At 38.5% G+C, this 23,936-nt stretch overlaps 1 protein-coding gene across 8 annotated transcripts in view; it reads right to left on the reverse strand.

Moving 5' to 3' along the window:
- The window catches only part of RSF1 (remodeling and spacing factor 1), a 106,199-nt gene that overhangs the window by 19,392 nt on the left and 62,871 nt on the right, over nt 1-23,936 (reverse strand). For 6 of the 8 annotated variants that reach the window (XM_015569660.1, XM_015569655.1, XM_015569661.1 and 3 more), the window contains 5 exons: nt 16,035-17,761; nt 13,944-14,150; nt 12,784-12,858; nt 8,028-8,132; nt 6,843-6,922 (listed from right to left, as the gene is read on the reverse strand). In XM_015569660.1, coding sequence (XP_015425146.1) covers nt 6,843-6,922; nt 8,028-8,132; nt 12,784-12,858; nt 13,944-14,150; nt 16,035-17,761 — 2,194 coding nt within the window. The remainder of the gene's footprint in view (nt 1-6,842; nt 6,923-8,027; nt 8,133-12,783; nt 12,859-13,943; nt 14,151-16,034; nt 17,762-23,936) is intronic. The other 2 variants (XM_015569662.1, XM_015569665.1) reach the window with 2 other exon arrangements.

Here is a 23,936-nt window from a genome sequence, read left to right on the forward strand (position 1 = left end):
CACCCTTATGAGGAAAGACTTCCTTCAGTGGGGCTTTGGTGCTCACCGAGTCTGCCCCCTGAGTGTGTCCCTTATGGATCTGAGGAGTTGTAATCTGGATGGTCCCACTCTGACCACTGGGTACACTTGCTCTTGGATCTAAGGAGGTGCTAATTTAGCCTCTGCCTGAGGGTACCCAGGAAGGTCTATTCTTGCACGAATCTTCGTGCATCTGGCTGCTAGTTATCTATAAAACTTACAGTACTGATATGTGTAGGAAGCACAAAACTTCCTAAAGGTATGAAAATTGTAGCTTTAGAAGTGACTTATACAGAGGGAAGGGTGTGGGAGGTTGGATGGAAAAGAGGAAGGGCATAAAAAATACAAATTTTCAGTTATAAAACAAGCCAAGGGATGTAATGTATAGCTTAGGGAATAGAGTCAAGAATATCACAATAACTAGGTATGGTGACTGATGGTTATTAGACTTTGTGGTTATCATTTTGTAAGGTGTATCAATACTGAATCACAATCTTGTATACCTGAAATTAATATAATATTATATGTCAATCGTAAGTAAAAACAAAATTTAAAAAAATGTGATTTATATCAGTGAAATAAACCCTGTAACTGAAACAGACAAGGAAATTGTGAAGAGTCATGCTGTGACTCACTGACAAAGTTATTAGATAAAAAGCGAACTTTGATTGAATAAACTAGATCTTTGTTAGGCTGGGAATTTTTAGTAATACTGTATGGGTGACACAGCTATAATCACACAATAATAAATATCAGTATAAAAATAATTCTATGTAAGAGAATTATATCAAGGTCCCAGTGAATGATACTAAGACCATTCACTTCTTGTTCACAGAGAAGACAAAAAACAATGCAGCCACATGGATGTGTACTGTAGGATGCTACAGTACACATCCATGTGTGGATTTAAAAATTAATGACATCTTCATAATTTCATTTCAAAGAAACAAAGTTTTATTGATTTTAATTCAACAAATTTTACATAACAAATTGCTATATACAACTGGTGCTTTCTCTGTTTCTCCCAAAGTTAAATTGATTCTCCAAGGACAACTGAACTCTTACATACATGCCAGTGTATGGTGAACTTAATAGAAATATGAAAGGCAAGAACAGTAACAGCTGAAAATAACAGGGAAGGCTTAGTGGGTAAGTCAGAACTTGAGCTCTCTGTTATAAATACTAGAGGCCCTGCGCACGAGATTAGTGCGCAGGTATGATCCCTAAGCCTGGCCTGCCATCAGGGCCATCTTTCCTGGCTGCCCGCAGCCAGCCCCGCCCTTTGACACCACCCACCCCTGGTTCCTCGTTTGACATTGGGTGATCGGTGCCTCACAGCCAGGGGAAGGGACCGAGAGGTTTGGCTGTTCCCACCCGCTCGCTGGCCCCACCCCCACCGTGGGTCACCCTGTGTGTGGGGGGCGACCAGCGGGGCAGAGGCCTTGGCCTGGCACCACCTGCGTCCCCCACCACCCAACCCCAGTTCCCCGTTCGCCATCAGGTGATCGGAGCCTGCTGGCCGGGGAAAGAGACCAAGTGGTGGTCAGTGTGCCTCATAGTGACTGGTCCAGTGGTCGTTCTGGTCGTTCCCATTTTATTATATAGGATAGAGGCCTGCTGCACGGGTGGGGGCTGGCTGGCCTGCCCTGATGGGGGCTCTGGATTGGGGTGGGGGTCCCCGCTAGGGGGTGAGGCTGGCTGGGGCAAGCGGCCGGTAGTTCTGGTTTCTGGTCATTCCTCCATTTTGGTTTCCGGGCTTTTATTATATAGGATGTTGGACACATTTGTCCTTATACTAACCAAGTTTACTGCGATCAGTTTCATCTTTTATACCTCAAAATCTCTACTTTCACATGACCATTATTTCTCTTCTTAAGTTAATTGAAAAAAAGTCATATTCACATTAGGTCATGATTTGTGTCAGGCTTGGAAATCTAAAGGTAATTAAGACATAGTTCTTGCTCTCACAAATACTAAGAACTAACTGGTGCCCATTATGAATAAGGACAATGGAAACATGAAAAAGAGATTTTGTCTGAAGAGCTGAGAAACTTGGGAAGGCTTTAAATACTTGAGTAGGATATTGAAAGTAGGTATGATTTCTCATCACAACATTCTCTTGCTCAGTAATCTATGGAAAGATACATCTTCCACCAATACACCTCACCACCGGCTCAATGATCATATTGAGCCCAGATTTTATCATTACCTATAACCACACCCCATCTTAAATTTCCATTACAGGGATCCTATTCTCTGACTTCTACTGGCTCACGTTCCAGCTCACGCTCTCTGGTACCCCAATTTCAACAATTCCCCAACTCCAGTAGGATCTCTATCCATTGACCCTACCCATTTTTACTGTCCATCACTCTCTCTGTGTCCTTACTTTCCCCCTTACCTAGCTTAGACTCCACAGTCCATCATTATAAATACTCCTTTGCATCTACTTTCAATTCCTTGTCTCTTTCTCTCCTTCCCTCTGTTACATTACCTGGAAAATTCCAACCCTGATTAAGTCCAACTCTCTGCTAGCAAAGCACTGATAGTATAGAACTCTGAAGTATAGAACTATGAGAATTCCCAAATAATTTCTGGCACCAAGTTCTGAAAGGGACATTTATAAATCAGTTGAATGGACTTCTGAAACACCAGATTTCATACAGCATCACAGCTCCATCCCTGTAGACAGTTGCTGGCTAGTCACTAATTACTCACTGGCATATCCTTCTTTCCCACCATACTATATAGAGCTCTTTAAGGTAGAGACCACATAATATACTTCATGTTGATTACATTGCCTGGTATGAAGTAGATGCTCAAAAAATGTTGGTTAAATCTTGAATAAATGCATGAGTAGGGGAAAGATGCTCTTGTACTATGATACAGAGAAAAACAAGGCTTTAAGTTGTTAGGATGAGTATTATAGAAATTATTACAAAGCTAAAAAAAGATGAATAAAAATGTTCACGGTCAAAACTGATGAAGCCACTTGGAATTTATAGTTAATATATTATTTCTTTTAGAAACATATTTTGCTATGTGGAGTCCCTAAGATTCATACATATAAATGTATAAAAGGGGCTATAATGAAAGCCTTGTTAACCAGTTTATTGGGGAGAACTGACAATTAGCAACAATTCAGTTAACTGGCCTTGTGCCAGATTAGTCTCCCTGTAACAATAACTTTGCTCTTCTTTCTGTGATCCAGTTTCATACTGGATTTAGTGTGTGACCTAAAGCCATAATTACAGATGTACTCTTAAAGAATGACATTTAAGAAAAATTACCAAGAGTAAAAGAGAAAGCAAAAGAACTGGTAAATGGGAGATCAACAGTGTAATTACATGCCGTGGCACATTTTAACATAGATTTCTAAAATTAAAAGATATTCCTTAAAAAACATATGTTTTCTTAATTGCAGCAGTATGGCCTTCAGTGTATGAGGTAATAGTCAAAAAAGTTTTACCACTGCCCTAGCTGGTTTGGCTCAGTGGATAGAGCATCAGCCTGTAGATGGAAGAGTCCCAGGTCCGATTGTGGTTAAGGGGACATGCCCAGGTTGCGGGTTTGATCCCCAGTGGCGGGGGGGAAGGGGGTTGCAGGAGGCAGCCAATCAATGATTCTCTCATCATTGATGTATCTCTCTCTCTATCTCCCTCTCCCTTCCTCTCTAAAATCAATAAAAAAATATTTTTAAAAAAGTTTCAGCACCTTTTCCATATATAGAAGTACAGCATCATCATAGGTCAGCACCATCATAGGCCTCCAAACAACAAGTAGATATAATTTGAATAGTAGACGAATTCTTAGTGGTTGACCTTTTTTGCCTTTTAGAGATAATACATTTTCTTCCAAGCTGTTGAAGGGTCAGACTATTAGCTATTGACACTGAGAGTCAAATCAGCTTCAGAACATGAAAACACTGCTCATTTCTCAGGACAGACAGACTTCCAAAAGACTAAGGCAGAGGGACAATCTGATTTTCAATTATGATTTAATTTGAAGCAACTTTAGGTCAATCTTTTCCAGTGCCAAAAATAAAAACAGGAGCAACTCTGCACATCATAATAACACTAATAATTTTATACAGGACTGTTACACAGTTTCTAAATACAAAAAATTTAGACAACCCATTTAAACTAAGCACCATCCATTATAAGCCACAGAGTTCAAACAGATTAATAAAGAAAAAACAGGATTTAGGCACTGAACTCATTTTTAAGGCTTGCCTTTGCACAGAGTGAAGTGAGATTGTGCAATGATCTTTAGGTGAGCTAAATTTTAAGGAGGGGAGGGGGAGACTGTGACAGCAGGTAGAAGTTACAGTGGTAACAAGTGACAGCAATAAGACAATCAGGAAACATTGCTTAGATTATCTTATACTTTGTACAAACGGGCATCAAGTCCTGATTAATCCTCTAAAAATTCTCTTCAACCTCTCCACTTTATTATCACAACTGTCCTAGCTCAGGCCTTACTGATCTCACAGACTCTACTGCAAAAGCCTCAACTCTAATCCCCTCTTGTTACTGTTACCAGGGAATTTTTCCTGAAATAAAAATCTGGTTATGAGTATCCCTCTTTTGATGGCTTCCCCACTCCCTACAGAAAATACAGTGGAAAAAAAGGAGACATATGTAACACTCTTTGTAATACTTTAAGCAATAAAACAATTAAAAAAGAAAATACAGTGGAACTTCGTTTCTCAAACGACGCCATTTCGAACAATTTGCTTCTGAACCTGACAACCCTTTCATGCTGATATCTGTATGATTAGTCACACATTTCAGGTGACTAACAAAGGAAAGAATGTGTGAATATGAGTCAGGTTACCACTGTTAAAATCTCAGGATATTGTGTTGTAAATATTTTTGTATTTTTGCTTTTGTTGCTACTTATAATTATTGTTAAGTTTTATTTTTTACTGTACATTTCTTTTCCTTTATGTTATATTTTCATTGACATTTCATGTCTTTTTTGTTTTTAAAGTATTTATATAGATTAAACAGTACAATAAACATATACTGTATATAAGAAGGGTTAAAATGGAATCAGGGACTACATCAAAATAAAAAGTTTCTGCACAGCAAAAGAAACCATCAACAAAACAAAAAGAAAGCCCACTGTATGGGAGAACATATTTGGCAATTATATATCTGATAAAGGGTTAATATCCAAAATATATAAGGAACTCGTACAATTTAACAAAAGGAAGACAAACAACCCAATTAAAAAATGGGCAAAGGACCTGCTGGCATGGCTCAGTGGTTGAGTATGGACCTATGAACCAGGAGGTCATGGTTTGATTCCCTGCCAAGGCACATGCCTGGGTTACATGCTTGATCCCCAAGGGGAGGCGTGCAGGAGGCAGCTGATCAATGATTCTCTCTCATCATTGATGTTTCTATCTCTCTCTTCCTCTCCCTTCCTCTCTGAAATCAATAAAATATATCAATGGGAGTAAAGAGGGACATGTGTAATATTTTCAACAATAAAAATTTTTTTTAAAACACATAAAAAAAACAGGGAATCATTTGGAGGCTCTGGATTGGATTAATTCAATTTACTTCTAATGGGAAAAAATGATTCGGTATTTGAACAGCCTTCTGGAACAAATTCAAGAAACGAGGTTCCACTGTAATTCAAATTCCATAACCAGGTATGCAAAACTGTTCACAAATTGGCCTCGATCTGCTTTTATAGCTTCATCTCCTACAAGTCTCCTACTCTCACTTTCATATTTTGTCTTCAATCACATTTGTGCCCTTTGCCTAAAATGTCCTTTCTCTGCATGCCCACCTATATAATCCCAAGTTATCTTCCAGGAACATCCCTGATAAGCTCAACCCCTCGAACTCAAATCCCCTTCACAGTGTTCTTGTATTGCTCTGAAGAGACCTCCATTTGTCTACTTAAATGCATCACTGGCTCATACATCTGTATTCTGGTAGAGGGTGAGCCACAGGTTAACTGGGAGCTTTGTCTTACTCCTCTTTTCAGTTTGGTACATAATAGGTCTAAATGTATGTTTAGCAACAAATTAATCAAAGAAGGAACAAATAAACGTAAATGCAAACATGCTGTCTTGATTCTGAGCTCCCTTTTAGAGATGAGGCTCGCTTCCAGCTTTATCTCCTCCGACAAGCCTCTCAAATACTTTAGATCACAGTGCAGAGGCACACTGAAGAGGGAGCATCTTTTCTGGTTGATGGGACACAGTTCAGCATTTAAATGCTCTTTATTGGATTTGTGTGAATCCTGCCCGCCCAAAGACGTGACACACAGGAAACTAAATCAAACACTAGTTCTTACAGTTTTCTTGCACTCACTACATACTTAGGTACATACCCCCCACAACACTTGGACCAATATTTATTCAGAGAAGATTCTGATAAATATTTTAGAGCAGGGCTTGGCAAACTTTTCCTGTAAAAGGAGAGATAACAACTTAGGCTTGGTGGGTCACAAGGTCTGTGTTGCAACTACTAAACTCTGCTGCTGTAGTACAAAAGCAGCCACATACAATATATAACACATGAGCATGGCAGTGTTCCAATAAAACTTTATTTAAGGTCAATAAAATCTGAATATATAATTTTCAGGTGTCATGAAATGAGTGTTGTTTTGATCTTTTTTTCAATCATTTAAAAACAATACAGACATCTTTAGTTAGTAGGCAATACAAAAACAAGAAGCAGGCCAGAGGTGGCCCACGGGTGATAGTTTTCCAATCCTGCTTTAGATACACACATCGATCTATATTGTAAGACAATTCTGCCATCAAATTCCCAAGTAAAATATTAACACACATATGACAATACCTGCGTTCAGCACGCTCTTTCTTCTTTAAGGCAACATCCAAATCCTGCAATTGTTCCTCTAATTTCTCACACAGTAGTTTCTGAAACAGCCAAGCAGATGAACATAATTTTAACACCTTTCCACAATCATTTGTCACTTGCATGTTAACTTGTGGATAGTTATGCTATGAGAGCTGATAAGGGGCCACATATGGGTGAACACTGATATGTCCTCATGTTTGATTAAATAAAGTGGTGCCCTCAACATTCATTGAACTGAAGATGAGCACAGTATCGTTCATATAAAGCACATATTAGAGAAACTTAGAACTTTGCCAGAAAACACATTCATGCCTTCCTTGTGGGCAGAAATCAATGTTTAAAATAGCATTTGGTTCAACGTGTATACATAATAGTGATTTAAAAATTTTTTTAAATCTCAAAACATTTTTAAGGGAGAGAGTTATATGCACAATGAAATATAATGGTGCCAATAATCTCTAGTTTTAAAAAAGAGAAAGAAAAACTCTACAAAACCATGCCACATGATTACTGGGACAGAACAGAACTGAAGATTTTTAACTGATAAAGCTATGTGAAGCCAGAGAAGTCCACTTCACTGAAAAATGCAATATAGCCCATTATTTTTAAACCAAAATGAGACTGGGCTTGTGAGAGAAAGGACCCCTTGGGCACAGTGCACAAAAATATCCTGTTCTTCAACTTAAAGAAATAATTCACCTGATTCAAAATAAGAGATAAACAGAATCCATATTTCTATTCATAGACCATCATAATGGTATATAATTCATGAAATCATCTACAAAACTACTGACAAAGGGAGGCAGAAAGAAATGAAAAGGAGGATGACACAAAGGGATACATAATATGAAGAAACTATTTCTTAGCTTGTATATTATCTTAATTTGGGGCTCTTTGTGCCTTTAACAAATGTGAAGTGAAGGGGGAGGAGAGACTATAATTTTACAAAAATTACAGATCTTGAGAATTACTTTTAAAAAAATTAAGGGAAGACCTAAGAGATAATAGTAAAGGGTAGCCTTTTCAATAGTTTCTAATTTCACAGAAATTTAAACAAAAGGTAAACTGTTTTGAAGATATAAAATGTTTAGCAACTGTCAAGAAGTATTACTAATTTGACTATAAAACCAAAGACTGGAAAAAGAGATGTGTGCTGGATCATACATGTTGGCAAGGGGGGCAGAACCATTCTCCATCAGGGATGATCATCAGAGGAGGGCGAAGGCAGGCAGTATGGTAGCCACTGTCACAAGAGTCGCACAGAAGAATCTGAAATAAACCAGATATTAACACCAACCTAACTCCATGACTAAAATTCAGTGACGAGTTAAAATAAAGATATTTCTTAGCACTATAATAAGAAATATACTATACTCTTTATTTGCATAATTAAAAAGCTCTGATAATTAGGGATCTAGCATGCCATTAAAAATAATAAATTAAAAAATAATAAAAAATTAAGAAAATGGTAAACTATAAAATTAAGTGAAAAGTAGCAAGTTCTTTCTGAACTAGAGTTACAATTCTTTTCCAATGTGCCATGAGGGCTGCAACAATAAATTTTTTATAAAAGAGTTTATATAAAGCACAAGCATCACAAACTATCCTACCATACATAGGAATTTAAAAATCTACTTTAAATAGCATTTCAATTAGCAATCTGTAAGAATCATTCATGGTTCACTTTATCATATAAATTTAAATGTAGAAGGAACTGTAGGAAGAGGGGAAAGGAACTATTCTTAGGATCATCATATTCAAATACAAAGTCTTAAACTGATGTTTTTTTGTTATTTAAGATGACCAAGTCTCTAAAATTTAAAATGGTACATTTATGAACATTTGACTTAAAAAAACTTTTCATTTTAAATTTTTTTTTAGATTTACTGAAGAGTTACAAAGATAGTAGAGTTCCCATAAACTCTTTACTCAGCTCCCACTACTGTTAACATCTTACATAATCACGGTACATTTACCAAAACTAAGAAATCAACATTAGTACAATATTATTAACTCAACAACAGACTTTATACTTCGAAGAATACTAGTCAGATATTATGTAGACTCCCCTCAACCTGGGTTTGTCTGATACCTTCTCTTGATTAGACTGAAGTTATGGATTTTGGAGAAAAATCCCACAAAGATGAAGTGCCCTGCTCACTGTGTCATATCTGGGGATACATGATATCAATCTGACTAATTACTGGTGATAATTAACCTTGATCACTTGGTTCCAGTAGTTGGTTTTCATTACTTTAAAGTTACTAATTTTCACTTTCCATACTTTAGTCCAATTAGAAGTGATAAACCCAGCCCATACTCAAGGGGAGGGGAATTAAGCTCCATTATCTAGAGCAGTGGTTCTCAACCTTCCGGCCCTTTAAATACAGTTCCTCATGTTGTGACCCAACCATAAAATTATTTTCATTGCTACTTCATAACTGTAATGTTGCTACTGTTATGAATCATAATGTAAATATTTGATATGCAGGATGGTCTTAGGCAACCCCTGTGAAAGGGTCGTTCGACCGCCAAAGCGATCGTGACCCACAGGTTGAGAACCACTGATCTAGAGGAAGGCGTTATCAAAGAATTTGTCGATAGAAGATAAAACTTACACAGCAATGAATAATATGTTGAAGCTACGCAAATATCCTGTTTTTCCTTCAGGTTTCACCCACAAGTTTTAGTACTTGCTTACAATAGTTACTACTGTGGTGTTCTAATGGTGATTCTCTATATTTCTCATGCCTTCTACATTTGTTATTTGGAATTCTTCTGTAAAGAAATTATGCCCCTTATCCCACATTTACTCGCTTATTCAATTATGTATTTATATCAAGGTGAACTAATGAATATTTATTTTATTCTTTGGGTTATAATATAGAATTACTACTTGTCAAATTCAAATTGTTCTAGCTATGGACACACTGGGAGCTCCAGGTTGGCTGTGTCATTTACATCTTTTTTTTAAAATATATTTTTATTGATTTCAAAGAGGAAGGGAGAGGGGGAGGGAGAGAGAGAGAGAGAGAGAGAGAGAGATAGAAACATCAATGATGAGAGAGAATCATTGACTGGCTGCTTCCTGAATGCCCCCTACTGGGGATCAAGTCCACAACCCAGGCATGTGCACTTGACCAGAACTGAACCCACAGGCCGACGCTCTGTCCACTGAGCCAAATCAGCTAGGGCAGCATCTTTTTTTTTTGAAGCATTTCCTTACTTCCCAGCACTATAGGATACTCCACACATTTATCTATTTATATAAAAGGCTAATATGCTAAGTGTCTGACCATCCGACTGGTCGCTATGACGCGCACTGACCACCAGGAGCTGCCAACATAGGAGCTACCGAGCTGCAGTGACTTGGCAGCGGCAGTTCTCAGGTGACACACCCCAAAACCAGAGAGGAGGGAACCCAATTCTTCGCGGGGTTGTGCAATCCCACCTTTGGCCATGGGTTATGTTGTTGCTGGGGCACTGTTACACTGAATCTCGTTTACTGCACACTTGCATTTGTGTTCCACACCCTGTATGACAGCAACTTTGCAGACTGCCCTCTTGCATTTGGGGACCCCTCAGGGGATGTCGGAGGCTGGTTTTGTCCCGATCCCCGCAGGCCAAACGAAGGGACCCCACCTGCTGGAGCGACCCTGCTAATTCCGCAGATGCCTTTTGAGCCATGGCATCACCCCAGGTGCGGCCGGCTGGGGAGGAACCGTGGGAGGTTAGCTCCAGGGCATGTCTTGCCCAGTCCCACCCCGTATGCCACCTTCTAATTAATTTCCTTTCAATGTGCATGAATCCATGCACTGGGTCACTAGTATCATATTTTCTCTACCCGAGCCTAAGAATTAGCCATTTCTCCCCAAAACCCCGATTCCTTTAATGGAAAATGGTATTTAGAAACCAAAATTTAAATACTGAGTGCTCACTGCTAATGGTTATCACTGCTTCTAAATTGTCTCAGAGAACAGAGCTAGGAAATACATATATTTATAGCAATCCATATGCACATGTCTATACTGAAATAAGTATAAGTTTATACTAATATCTCCAGCTCTATCCAGCACCATAGAGTTTATTCTAGCCTTCAGCCTTGCTTATCTGTAACTACTTTCGCTGACAATGAGAAAACTTGCTCCTATTATCTACACTTCATTCACTTGTTTAAACCCCGTATATATGTAAAGTAATTTCTGAATTGCTAACATATACTATGGTGGGTGAAGGGAGGAGAGTGGAATGTGTACACATGTGCAGTGATTTAAAAGTGAAAAAGTATCCTCCCCCTTCTTCAGTGTATCACCATTTGCTGCCAATACCAGAATTCAATACTTCAGTTACATGACTAACAGATTTTTTGATTACATAGGCATATGTAGACAAACCTGGGCACCTGATTCCATTTATCAAATTGTTTCTACATTAAAGCATAATCTAAATTTCAAATAACAAAATTAAATTTTTAGAAATCAATTTATCTCTAAAACAATAATTATCTCTATTCCTCAATGAAGGTAAAATCCCATTAAAATAAATATTACTATGCAAGATTTCCAAGCCTGAAGCAATCCATGTATTTTTACTACAGCATCTGGATTCTACACTAATTTATAAATTTACTGCTTTTCTGCAGTAAGCTCAATGAGGACAAGGACCATGTCTTTCTAATTCAGACTCATTTCCCTACCACTTAACACTTAATAATTGCTTGGCAGTTTAAGATTATCCTTAAACAAACGGCATAAGAAATCTGCCATTTAGGATCTCCAGTTTACAATTGATATTCCCTTTTGGCACAGTAACCAGCAACGGGATTTTTAGAGCAGTTGTTAAGATAACTGACTAAATAAAAATCCTGTGTGTGCCAAGAAAGGTGCAACTTCATCTTCTCGATGTCATTTCTGCTCACCTCATTTCCTCACTTCTCATTTCCTCACACCCTTTTGTCATCAACATCTATGGCTGCCTCAGTTAAAATGCACTCTTAGTTTAAAAAGATATTAGGCCCTACCTAGTTTGGCTCAGTGGATAGAGCATCGGCCTGTGGACTGAAGGGTCCTGGGTTCCATTATGGTCAAGGGCACATGCCAGGGTTGCGAGCTCAATCCCCAGTAGGGGGCATGCAGGAGGCAGCTGATCAATGATTCTCTCTCATCATTGATGTTTTTACCTCTCTCTTCCTCTTCCTTCCTCTCTGGAAGAAAAAAAAAAAAGATATTAGGAGCCCTGGCTGGTTTGGCTCAGTGGTTAGCATGTAGGCTCACAGAACAAAGGGTCATGGGGTTCGATTCCCAGTCAAGGGCATGTACCTGGGTTGCAGGCTCAATCCCTGGCCTGGTCGAGGTATGTGTGGAGGCAACCAATGTGTCTCTCTCACATCAATGTTTCTCTTTCTCCCTCCCTCTCTCTCTCTCTCTCTCCTCTCTTCCCTTCCACTCTAACAGCAATGGAAAAATATCCTTAGGTGAGGATTAAAAAAAAAAGGATATTAGGAAACAACAGAAAAAGAGTACAAGTGTTGATTTTCACTTGATTTAAAGGGCAGAAAAGACTACTATCTCATATCTTCTTTTGGCTTTCCTCCACACAAAAATCTTGACCTAACTTTCACAGCCTGATGATCATAAAAATGCTTAGAAGGGTCTTATCAGAGTAATTTCAGCATCTACTCTCCTCTTATATCTTTTACTTGAACTCTCTGAAACTACTAGGATTGATAAACTTCACTGATTAAGTTCCCATATATGAGTTCAACATTAAGAAAAAAAAACAAATCACAAAAAACTTTAACTCAACACATAATAGATGTGCTGGCCAACTTTACGTAACATTAAAAGCAACCCTCAGAAGAAGTATGTGGTATTATTCCTATTTATATAATGAAGATATCAAGATACAGAGAAGAGAGCACCTGATAAGTGGTGGAAGCAGGATCTGCTGCCAAGTCTGTCTGGTCCATGCTTTTCCCATCACACCACACTGCTTTCTAGGAAAAAAGAGCCTTGGAGAACCACTTCATATGAATTTTCCAAACTTTAGAGGATCTCAAAACGTTTCTGATCCACACAATTCTACCTATGTGGAATCCTCTTTCTTTACATTTCCTTCTATTTAATAGTTGGAGCCTGCCTTTAAAGTCAAATGTACTCAAAAGAACAGAATAGTTGCATAGAATTGGGCATATCAAGAGTGTTTCTTCAATAGGCTCTTTAGAAAGCACTATGAATTGCAGAAATCCTATGTAATAAAAGGCTAATATGCAAATTGACTGAACAGTGGAATGACCGGTCACTTTGACACATACTGACCACCAGGGTGCAAACACTTAATGCAGGAGCTGCCCTCTGGTGGTCAGTGTGCTCCCACAAGGGGGAGTGCCGCTCAGCCAGAAGCAGTGGCGAGCACAGTGGCAATGGCAGGAGCCTCTCCCGCCTCCACGGCAGCACTAAGGATATCCTACTAACAGCTTAGGCCCAGCACTCAGACATCCCCCGAGGGCTCGCGGACTGCGAGAGGGCGCAGGCTAGGCTGAGGGACGACCCCCACTGCCCCCCGAGGGCACGAATATGTATATAGGTCGGAACTGGTTTTCGTGATTTAGGTTACTTACTTTCCGGGTAAGAAAGTGCCATGTAAATTGGTCACTATCCTTCTGAAATTATATCTGAATATATTTGTGCTCTTAAATGTTTTTTAGAATTGCCCATTTCCTAAAGAAATAAGTCCTACCAGGTTAACTACTTGAGTTATACGTTGTTACAGCAAGGCAATAAGATCTCAGGCCTTATTTACAGCTGGCACTTCAGAACAGAACAGAAATATTTGAATAATTTCATAGATTTGTGAGAGAAATTAGGAGTGTATTCTTATTAAGAGGAAATAACAACAGCTAGCTAGGCAGAATAAAAGCAGGATCCTGACCTTCCCAGAACTGGGTTATTTAAGAAATAGAAATAAAGGTTATTTTGTACACACAAGCTCTGCAGCATTAAAAAATTTAAATCATGATCAAGCCTAGAAGAGTTAGGCTTTGGAAAACCATAGCATGCCAGTGAGGTGAATATTACGCACTAGCTCAGGATGGTTTGGAAGGCCACATTTTTTGCAGGGTTCATCATCCTCCGCTAGGACGGCTTCTTCACTCTCCTTTGCTCCCTCCTCTTCTGAAGCTGCAGATGATTTCTCACTGTCAGACCCTTCACTTTCATCGTTGCTGGAATATTTCCACCTGCCACGTGTTCGAGAACCAGTCCATCGAACTTTGCCTTTGGTTTTTACCTTGTATAAAATAAAAAATTGATATAATTTGTATAAGAATGTAAAAAGAAAAACTATTACATGTTCCTTGCAGAATATTTAGTCAGTACATAAAGAAAAGGAAAATTATTGTAGCATCTTTACAGATATACCTACTATTTAATTTTGGTATACATTCCCACTATGTTTTCTATTTTGGAGGGTATTATGATAAACACTGTCTTATAAATATTTTCCCTAGTCATGAAATATTCTCCGAACATCACTGTAAATGACTATATAATATGCCATCGTGTAGTTGTATTTCTCTAGTCCTCTACTAGACAGACATTTAGGTAGTTTCCCATTTTTTCAACTGTATCCTTGTAAATATAAACTTTTACACATAGCTCTGTAGTTAGGATAAATTCCTCGAAGAGAATTCTGGGTCAAAGGCCATGCACATTTTAAAGGCTCTATAATAGAGCACTATATTCTCATATTTTATTATACAAAGTTTTAAATTTCCACATCAGAGATTAATATAACAAATTTTAATGGTTCAGAAATGCACATAAAAATTCTGACAAACTTAAAAATTATATTATTCAGAGTAAGTTTATAATGTTGTAAATTGCTTTTTACTTACTGGTAGCACAATTTTTATATATTTTTATTCATTTCAGAGAGGAAGGGAGAGGGAGAGATAGAAACATCAATGATGAGAATCATTGATTGGCTGCCTCTTGCATGCCCCCTACTGGGGATCGAGCCTGCACCCAGGGCATGTGCCCTTGACCGGAATTAAACCCGGGACCGAACCTTCAGTCTGGAGGCCACACTCTATTCACTGTGCCAAACAGGCTAGGCCACAATTTTTAAATTTATATTTAAATTAATTTCTACAGTATAAGTCCTTATCAAAGACCAACATAATTCTAGCAGAGGGGGAAATTTTTTCAAAGTAAAGAATTAAAAATTCAGTATTCCAGGCAATAGAGGATCACTTACAAAGATGAACAATCTGATCACTAAATAAATTAAAAATGTAAGTAGCACTTTTAATTATAACAAACTTCCATAGACTAGCCAAAGACTGGTACTAAATTTTGCTTAAATAAGAGAGACATCAGAAAAAAATTCTGGCTTCTTAGACTAATATTTTATATTGGGAAATATAGGCACTTTCATACCCGTAATGAGAGGGTACATAACGGGGTCATTTTTAGAAATGTGTCAATAACTGTTAAAAAATAAAATATACATGCCCCTTGACCCAGCAAATCCAATTCTAGGAGTCTATTCTAAAGAAATACTCACTCATGTCCAAAATGATCTTCAAAGCAGCATTGCCTGCAATAGTGAAAAATTGGAAACAACCTAAATGTCAATCAATAAGGGAGGAGTCAAAGAAACTGAGTTATATCTACACTATGGAATACTATGTGGCCATTAATAACCAAAACGTAGACTATATCTTACTGATGTGGAAAGAGTTCAAATATACACTGTTAAGTGAAAAACTCAGATAAAAATGAACATATTTGATTCAATTTATTTTTTAAGTGAATAGATATTTATGAACATACACAGTAATGTATGGAAAAAGAATTAAAAACTAACTGCTACTAATGTTTATAGGACATTTTCATTTTTCAATCCTATAGGTTGGGTATTATTTGAGTAGCTTGCAGAAAGAATACATTCCTTTGTTGCCTGTAATAAAGAAAAAGTTTAAACGATAATTAGACAGTCGGAAATAAAATGTCTGGGGATAACTACTAAGAAAAGACATCTCAGATATAGGAAGATATGTGTGTTTTTAAAGTTTTCTTTGAATGACTTTAGTCAAAAGCAAAAGCTACAAATACCTACAGCCAAATATTTCTAAATAAAAATTAAATCTCAAAGTAGGAGAAATTTTACCTTGCTTACTTTAGAATTTATATCTTTCTCCGTTTTTTTCAAATTTTCCTTTTTGTCTGTTTTTTGCAAAGCTGTTGACTCCTCGTCCACTTCATCTTCTCCTTCCCCTCTTTTTTTATCAGCTTTCTGATCTCTGATCTCAGCCACTTTGGCTGTGGGTCTAGATATCCTTGGAGACCTTCTTAAAGTACGACCCACATTTGTTTTCTCTTCTTCTTTTTCAGACTTCTCTTGCTTGGTTTCTGGTTCTAGAATTTGGGGAGGAGATTCTGGCTTCTTCTTCCGACTGGATATCCTAATTGTTAATTTGATGCCCTCCTTTTGCCTTTCAGAGGTTATCTCTGTGTTCTCTGGGGCAGTGGTTTCTTCCTCAGGAATCAACTTATATTTAAATTTGTTTTTTTGCATAGAACCTTTTGTGTCAGAAGGGTCCTCTGCACCAGAGGCCTGGGCATTGTCTAGGTTGTCGATTTCTACTACCTTCATGGATTCAGAATCCGCTTTCAGAACTTCTGAGTCTTTTTGCAGGGATTGACCCTCAGCAGAACTTGTGCTCTGACACTCCACCATATCTTTTTCTGAGGCTGGTTTCTCACAATGCCCAGCCATGTCAGTCAGCGAGGAAGTTTCAACCGCCCCAGGAGAGCCCAGCGTTACTGGTTCCAGAGGACTCTTAGGAGCCTCCTCTGGTATTGGACTCAATCTTTGTGGGTCCTTGTCAAGAAAGGTCTTTTTGGACTTCACTAACTTTTCAAGACATTCTATGACTGGTGGGCGCTTATCCTTATTTTTGGGAGACTTCTCTTCAACTTTCATGGTATGGGATTCAGCAGTAGATAAAGCAGTTTTTAAAGAGAGATCAGTTGCCATCTCAGAAGCCTCGAGAGAGGTTTCCATTTCTGGAGGACCAGTTTCCTCTGTCTGTTCTTTTGGACTCTGGGTCTCTACAACTGATACTGAACTTTCTGCATCTTTCCCTATACTTATTATGACAGAATTTAAGGACTCTGCTCCATTTCCCTCCACGATGACACTGTTATCCTTAGAGGGGCTACAGCCATCTTCCTTTGTATCATAAAACTTTGTCTCCATTTGTTCTGTCTTAAAATTTGGAGTTACGTTTTCATCACAAACTTCTCCATTTACCAGCTGTTTCCCTTCATGACTCAAAGCAGTGATTGTAGAGATCCTTTTATAAGTCTCCTCCTCTTGTTTTATTTCATCCTTCAAAAATTCTTTTGTTGGAGTAACTGATTTACACAAAGGTCCTTTGATTGGACTGTCAAAATCATCACTCAGTTTAATTTCTCTTTTTTTTAGTGGTATCTTGGCCTGCTGGTCATTTTTAAGTTTCTCGGTTTCTTCAGTAGACTTCTCAGTAATTTCTTGAGTAGATTTAACATTGCCACCAAACTCCAGCCTCTCGGGCTCCAGCTTCTCCACACCTCCTTTGATATCTTTAGGGTCTGCTTTACATTCCTTCACTTCAACTTTAATGGGTTTGACATTTTCCTTGAAGGCATCACTTTCTTCTTTGAAAATCTTTTTCCCCTCACTTTCCAGCAAAGGTTTTTCTAACTTTACTATAACTGGCATTTTCACAAGTTCCTTTTCATCTTCTTTTTCTATTTTCACAGTCGTTTCTGCCAGAGCATTGGGTATAGAACAGTTTTCTGAATCTACTGGCTGCTCTTCACTTTTCCTCTTTTCATTTTCTTTCTGTTCCTCTAAAAATCAGAAAAAATTTACATGAATCTAAGCAATCAATACATATAAAATATAAAAAGCTTAACATATATTTCCATTTGAAGTTTCTCTCATAAAAGAGGTAACTTTTGTCACTGGACATTTAACAATAAAAAATAAAATGTGACTAAAAATTACTCTAAAGTATAACCTCTAGATATTAAAAAGCTATTATTTAGAATGACTCAGATTTCTGCTTTATATTTTAGCTTTAGTGTTCTCAATGGAATGCAAATATTTACACAGCTCAAATAACTTAAATAAGCTCAAAATATGGCTCAAAGATATGAAACTAAAAATATTATATGAAACATTTCCAAAAAACTGTATTTGTTTTAAGAACTGACGATTGTTCTTTGTAAGTCATTGAGCACTTCCTTTCATTGAGGCACCATGAGAATGGCAGTGGGAAAATTTGTTTTATGTTTTATTCAGATTATAAAATTAACATAATTCTGTACAGAAAATGAAAAACAGAGGGAAAAAATGCCCATAATCCTAATACCCACAGACAATCATTATTAATATTTAAGTTACTTCCTTCTAGTGTTGTATATTTTTGACAAAGTTATGATCATGTTGCCATTTTTTTTCATTGAAACATTAGTACTTTCTTATATTAAATGCTTTATCCAAAAATTACACTTAATCATATAACACTCCCTAATGTGGTTTTATTATAATTTACTTTATTAAATGCTATTAACATTCAGGAGTTAATATTTTACAAATAAACTATTAGGTTTATGTGTCAATTCTTTTTGTTGTTGTTGTTAATCCTCACCCAAGGATATTTTTTCCATTGCTTTTCAGAGAGTGGAAGAGGGGGAGAGAGGGGAGAAAGAGACAAACATGTATGTGAGAGAGACACATCAATTGGTTGCCTCCCACACGCACCCCGACGGGGGCGGGGTGTAGCAAACCCACAACCCAGGTATGTGCCTTTTACCGGGAATCAAACCTGCGTCCCTTTAGTATGCAGTTCAATCCTGTAACCACTAAGCAATACTGGCCAGGGTTGTCTGTCAGCTATCTGTCAAGTCTTTTTACTTTATTGATTACATATGTCCAATGTTTACAGAGTTCATAATAGCGCAAATTTAAACAAAAGCCATATTTAATAGGTGGCATAATCTATGTATGAGATTATAAGATTGCATATATGCTTGTGCTCCAACAATCTGAGGAGTGTTTTCTAGAATTCTAAATTTACTTAAATTTGCGTAGAACCTCACCCTATTCTGCCAACTGAAAAACCTCAATTCTAAATGAAGTTTACCAAGATAGTAAGAGTTACAAAAAATTTGAACGGATTCTTGCAAGTTGATAAACCACAGTTATAATGTATTTCATGGCAATAAAATGGAATGGATAGAAGTGAGATGAAGTAGGAAATATTTTATACAGTGGAGCCTTGACTTACGAGTGTCCCGACTAACGAGTTTTTCGAGATACGAGCTGTCTCTCGGCCGATTTTTTGCTTTGAGTTGCAAGCAAAAATTCGGGTTACGAACCAGCTTCAGATACCCCACCGCTAGTTGGCGCAGCGAACATCACAGTGAACGCCACATCAGCCCAGCATTCAATTCACTGTAATGGTGAGAATTGATTTGACATACGAGTAATTTGAGTTACGAGCTCGGTCACGGAATGAATTAAACTCATAAGTCAAGGCCCCATTGTATAAGAATTCACTATTTTTTTTAAAAGTGAAATTTTCTTGTAAACTATTTCTTTTATGCTCAATCATGCTACAAATAAAAATTAAAAAACCACTAGGAACCATTTAGGCCCTGAGATATAATATAAGTATTGTTCCTCCCTCTTTACTGCGGCGATTCTTCTTGGCATTGACTCCACGAGATGTTGAAAGGTGATGCGAGGAATCTGACACCATGCCCGATGAATAGCACTGTCCAGTTCTGTGAGATCTGATGGTTGTGGAACCAGCTGCCTGATGGCTCTTCTAACTTCTTCCCACAAATGCTCAATTGGATTGAGATCTGGTGATTGTGGGGGCCACCTAAGCAAGGTAAAGTCTCTCTCATGTTCTTGGACAGTGAACTGTCCACCCGTTTAAAAAGTTTGAGGACGCCTGCCCCAAACCATAACACTGCCCCCACCAGCTTGAAGGGTTTTACTCATGCATGCAGGGTGCATGCTTTCATGCTGTTTCCGCCAAATTCTCACTCTGCCATCTGCATGATGCAACTGGAAACATGATTCATCGAACCACATGACTTTTTTCCAATACTTGGCTGTCCAATCCTTGTGTTCCTGTTCGAATTGGAGATGTTTTATCTTGGTAACTGCAGATAGCAAAGGTGTTCAAACAGTCCTTCAGCTTCCATATCCCATCCGATGCAGTGTACAGCTAATTTGCCTACAAACGCCAGGTGGTCTTAATAATCTGGCCTGTATGTGTGTGTATCCCACGTTCAAAGGCTGTTAAATTGTGTTGTTTACCCATATCTTCAGAAAAAATCACTTCTACTGTCGTGGTAAACAACCTGCTTCCCTATTTATAATGGTCTGGCCCTCTAGCAACTTCAGCGTGAAATTATAGCTAATTTGCCTACAAACGTCATGTGGTCACAATAATCTGGCCACTCAGTGTATTTGGATATTGGATCTTTAGAAGATAATTATAGTTAAATGAGGTCATAAGGATGGAGCCTTAATCCAATAGTACTGATACACTTATAGGAAGAAGAAGAAACACCAGATCACTCTCTTTCCACACACACAAATAGAAGCCATCGGAGGACACAGAAAGAAGGTGGCCATCTGCAAGCCAGGGAGAAAGCCCTCACCAGAAACTGAGGCACCTTGACCTGGAACTTCTAGTCTCTAGAACGGTTGAAAAATAAATTTGTTCTTTAAGCTCCCAAACTAAGTCTATTATTATGACAGGCAGAGCAGAGTAATACTACATTACTACATTAAAGTACATTATTGGTGATATAAAGCTGAATTTAAGCTTTATATCAGATATGCTAATATATTGGCCACAAGAGGTTCATCTGTAGGTTACTTTACTTATTATAATTGAAGGAATATTCTTCACTTCTGCAAAAATTAGCCCCCCCTCCCAGTTTTCTTGGTCTACTTCTATGGTGTGTGTGTGTGTGTATGTGTGTGATATGTCTTTATTGAACAGTGACCTCCTGATACATAGGTCAATGCTCAACCACTGAGCCACGCTGGCCGGGCTACTTTTGTTTTTTTAATATTTGATAGAGACATGAATATTATAAGTATTTCCCACTTTATACTATGAAAACAACAAAATGTAAGTATGAAGTCAAGCAATTGAGAACTAAGGCCAATTTTAGGGAACACAAGAGAGGACTACAGTAAACAGGAGAGTGTGAGTCAGCCAAGGAGGGTAAACTATTATTTGGGTACAGCCCATTGTTGGCACGTAGAAATGATGGTCCATAGTTACTAACTCTTCTAATTTTTAATTTTAAATGTTGATAGGAAATTCAAATTTTAAAAATACACATGTGAAAACTTATGTTCCCACAAAAATCTGTATGTGAATGTTCACAGAGGCATTAATCCTAATAGCCAAAAAGTGAAAACAAATAAAATGTTTATCAATTAATGAATGGATAAACAAAATAATGGAATATTATTCAGCCATAAAAAGCATGGCTAAACCTTGAAGACATTATGTCAAGTAAAAGGAGTCAGACACAAAAGGCCACATATTATATAATTCCATTTACATGAAACATTGAAAATAGGCACATTTACAAAGAAAGAAAGTAGATAAGGGGCTTCCTTGGGTTAGGCACAGGGAAATACAGAAAGTGACTGCTTGATTCTTGCAGGGTTTCTTTGTGAAGCGATGAAGATGGTTTGGAATTAGACAGTGGTTATGGTTGCACAATAGTGTGAATATACTAAAAACCCCTGAATGAAAATGGAGAATTTTACTTTAGTTTTTGTTTTATTTTAAACAAAGCAGTACTGTACAGACCAATATAAACAAGTTTTCAGGCCAAATTAAGTTTTTAAGCTGCCAGTATACAACTGCTATTCTTGACTAGAGATTCTTAAATGATACTCTTTTCTCATTCCACATATAGAAATATATATGCCTATAATAATTAACAAAAGAAAGTCTTTTTCTAATTAGCAGAAAAACACTAAATTAAAGGTTAGGATTTTCCCCAACTTCGTTTTCCCCCATAGAAGTTCTCCTTAAGTTAAAAATCCCTTCTAAATTAGAATACACTATCTAATGTGGAGTGAAAACACCTTAAATTTCATGGTGTTCTATAAACACAGTTACTTCCATGTAGTGTACCACTTGAAATGATATGCTGGGTATTAGACAGAAAAAGGACTTAAATGACACCTAACACTCCTTTTGAACTATTCCGTAGCCTGAGAATAACAATTAGACAAGTATTTGAGAGCCTCAAGGTTGGTAGTATGACTGACCTTAATATAAGTGGGATAAAAAAAAGTCCTTAAGTGCTGATGGAGCTTAGAAACGGGATCAAGAAGGTAGGATTCCAGATGGCCCTGAAATATGACTAAAATTTCCACAGTGGAGGAACTGTACCTCAGAGGTAAAAGAGCATGATAAAAACACAGAAGGAATGTCCAAGACAAATAAAGGAAATAAAGGCATCTAGATAATCTGGAACCAGTGATCACATAAGGAAATAGAAGGTAATACCAGACAGATAGGTTGAGGCCAGTGTGTGCGATTCTGATGCCACTTTAAGAAATTCACACTTTTTTAGAAGGCAATTCCAATTACCTTTAAAACAAAAAGTCCATTATTCAGTTAGTGAACTTTTTAGGCCATATGATGACATTTTGGGAGGTATTACATTTTAAAAAATATATGCTTATTGATGTCAGAGAGGAAGAGAGAGGGATAGAGAGATAGAAACATCAGTGATGAGAAATAATAATTAATTAGCTGCCTCCTGTACGCCTCCCACTGGGGACTGAGCTTGCAACCCAGGCAGGTGCCCTGGCCAGGAATTGAACCGTGACCTTCTAGTTTACAGGTCTACATTCAACCACTGAACCACACTTGCCAGGCAAGGAGGTACCTTACTTACTTACTTACTTACTTATTTATTTATTTATTTATTTATTATATTTTGGTTAATCCTCACACGAGAATTTTTTTCCCCATTGATTTTTAGAGAGAGTGGGAGGGGGAGAGACAGAGAGAAACATGATGAGAGAGACATCAATTGGTTGCCTCTCATACACGCCCGCAATCGAGCTACATGCCCTTGACTGGAATCAAAACTGAGAACCTTGGACTGAGCTGCTCCAGCTCCCACTCCCGGGCATTTAAAGGGAATGCCCGGTGGCCCGGACAGGGGGCTGCCCGGGATGGAAGGTAGGAGGAGAAGACAGCCCAGACGCACATCATCTACGGCCCCTCGGTACCGGAGGCACTTCTGAGCTGTAGCCCAAATTCCGAGGGTGGATAAGACACCAACCCCTCCAATTCCGGCCAGCACCCCAGGCTCCATCCTGCGCTCGAATGCCTCCGAGAGCCCCTCTCTCCACTCTGCACTTCAAACTCAGCCCCGGCAGACTTGGGCCACTGCCGCTGCCACCGCCACTCCACACCCTGCTGGAGAAGCTCAGAGATCCTGTGCCCCTTCAGCCCTTTCACACACACAGTTCAAGGTGCTCTGCGACTACCTGCGCCAGCGGGCCCAAGATGGCGTGCACTTCGATCGCCTTTTCTACGTGGACGACACGCCAATGACTTCTGCCCCATGGGATGGATGGCCAGCGGTGACGTGGTGGCCTTCCCGCGCCATGGCGATCCCATGCACAGCCAGCCTGATCCAGGAGGCGCAGAAGGCCAAGCCCAGCTAGTTCCGCCCCGTGGTGTTGTGGGAAACAGCCCACGACATGCGCTTCCAGACCGCTGCCTGCAGGGGGCGCCCCGACAAGGAGTGGGGAAGGGAGATTGGGAAAGACAATCTAGTTTTATAACTTCCTTTCCCTTTCGCGTTGGTATGTCCCTCTGGGAATTTCTAGAATTCTCCGTCCAATCAGGGGCTAAAGGAGGGAGTCCAGAGCCATCCGAACTATCTATGCAGTTAAAACAGCTCAGCTGCCTCCCTCAGATCCACAGCAAGCAGTTAAAAATTCTGGAGT

The sequence above is a fragment of the Myotis davidii genome, unplaced genomic scaffold (assembly GCF_000327345.1).
Source record: "Myotis davidii unplaced genomic scaffold, ASM32734v1 scaffold646, whole genome shotgun sequence".
NCBI classification, from domain to species: Eukaryota; Metazoa; Chordata; class Mammalia; order Chiroptera; family Vespertilionidae; genus Myotis; species Myotis davidii.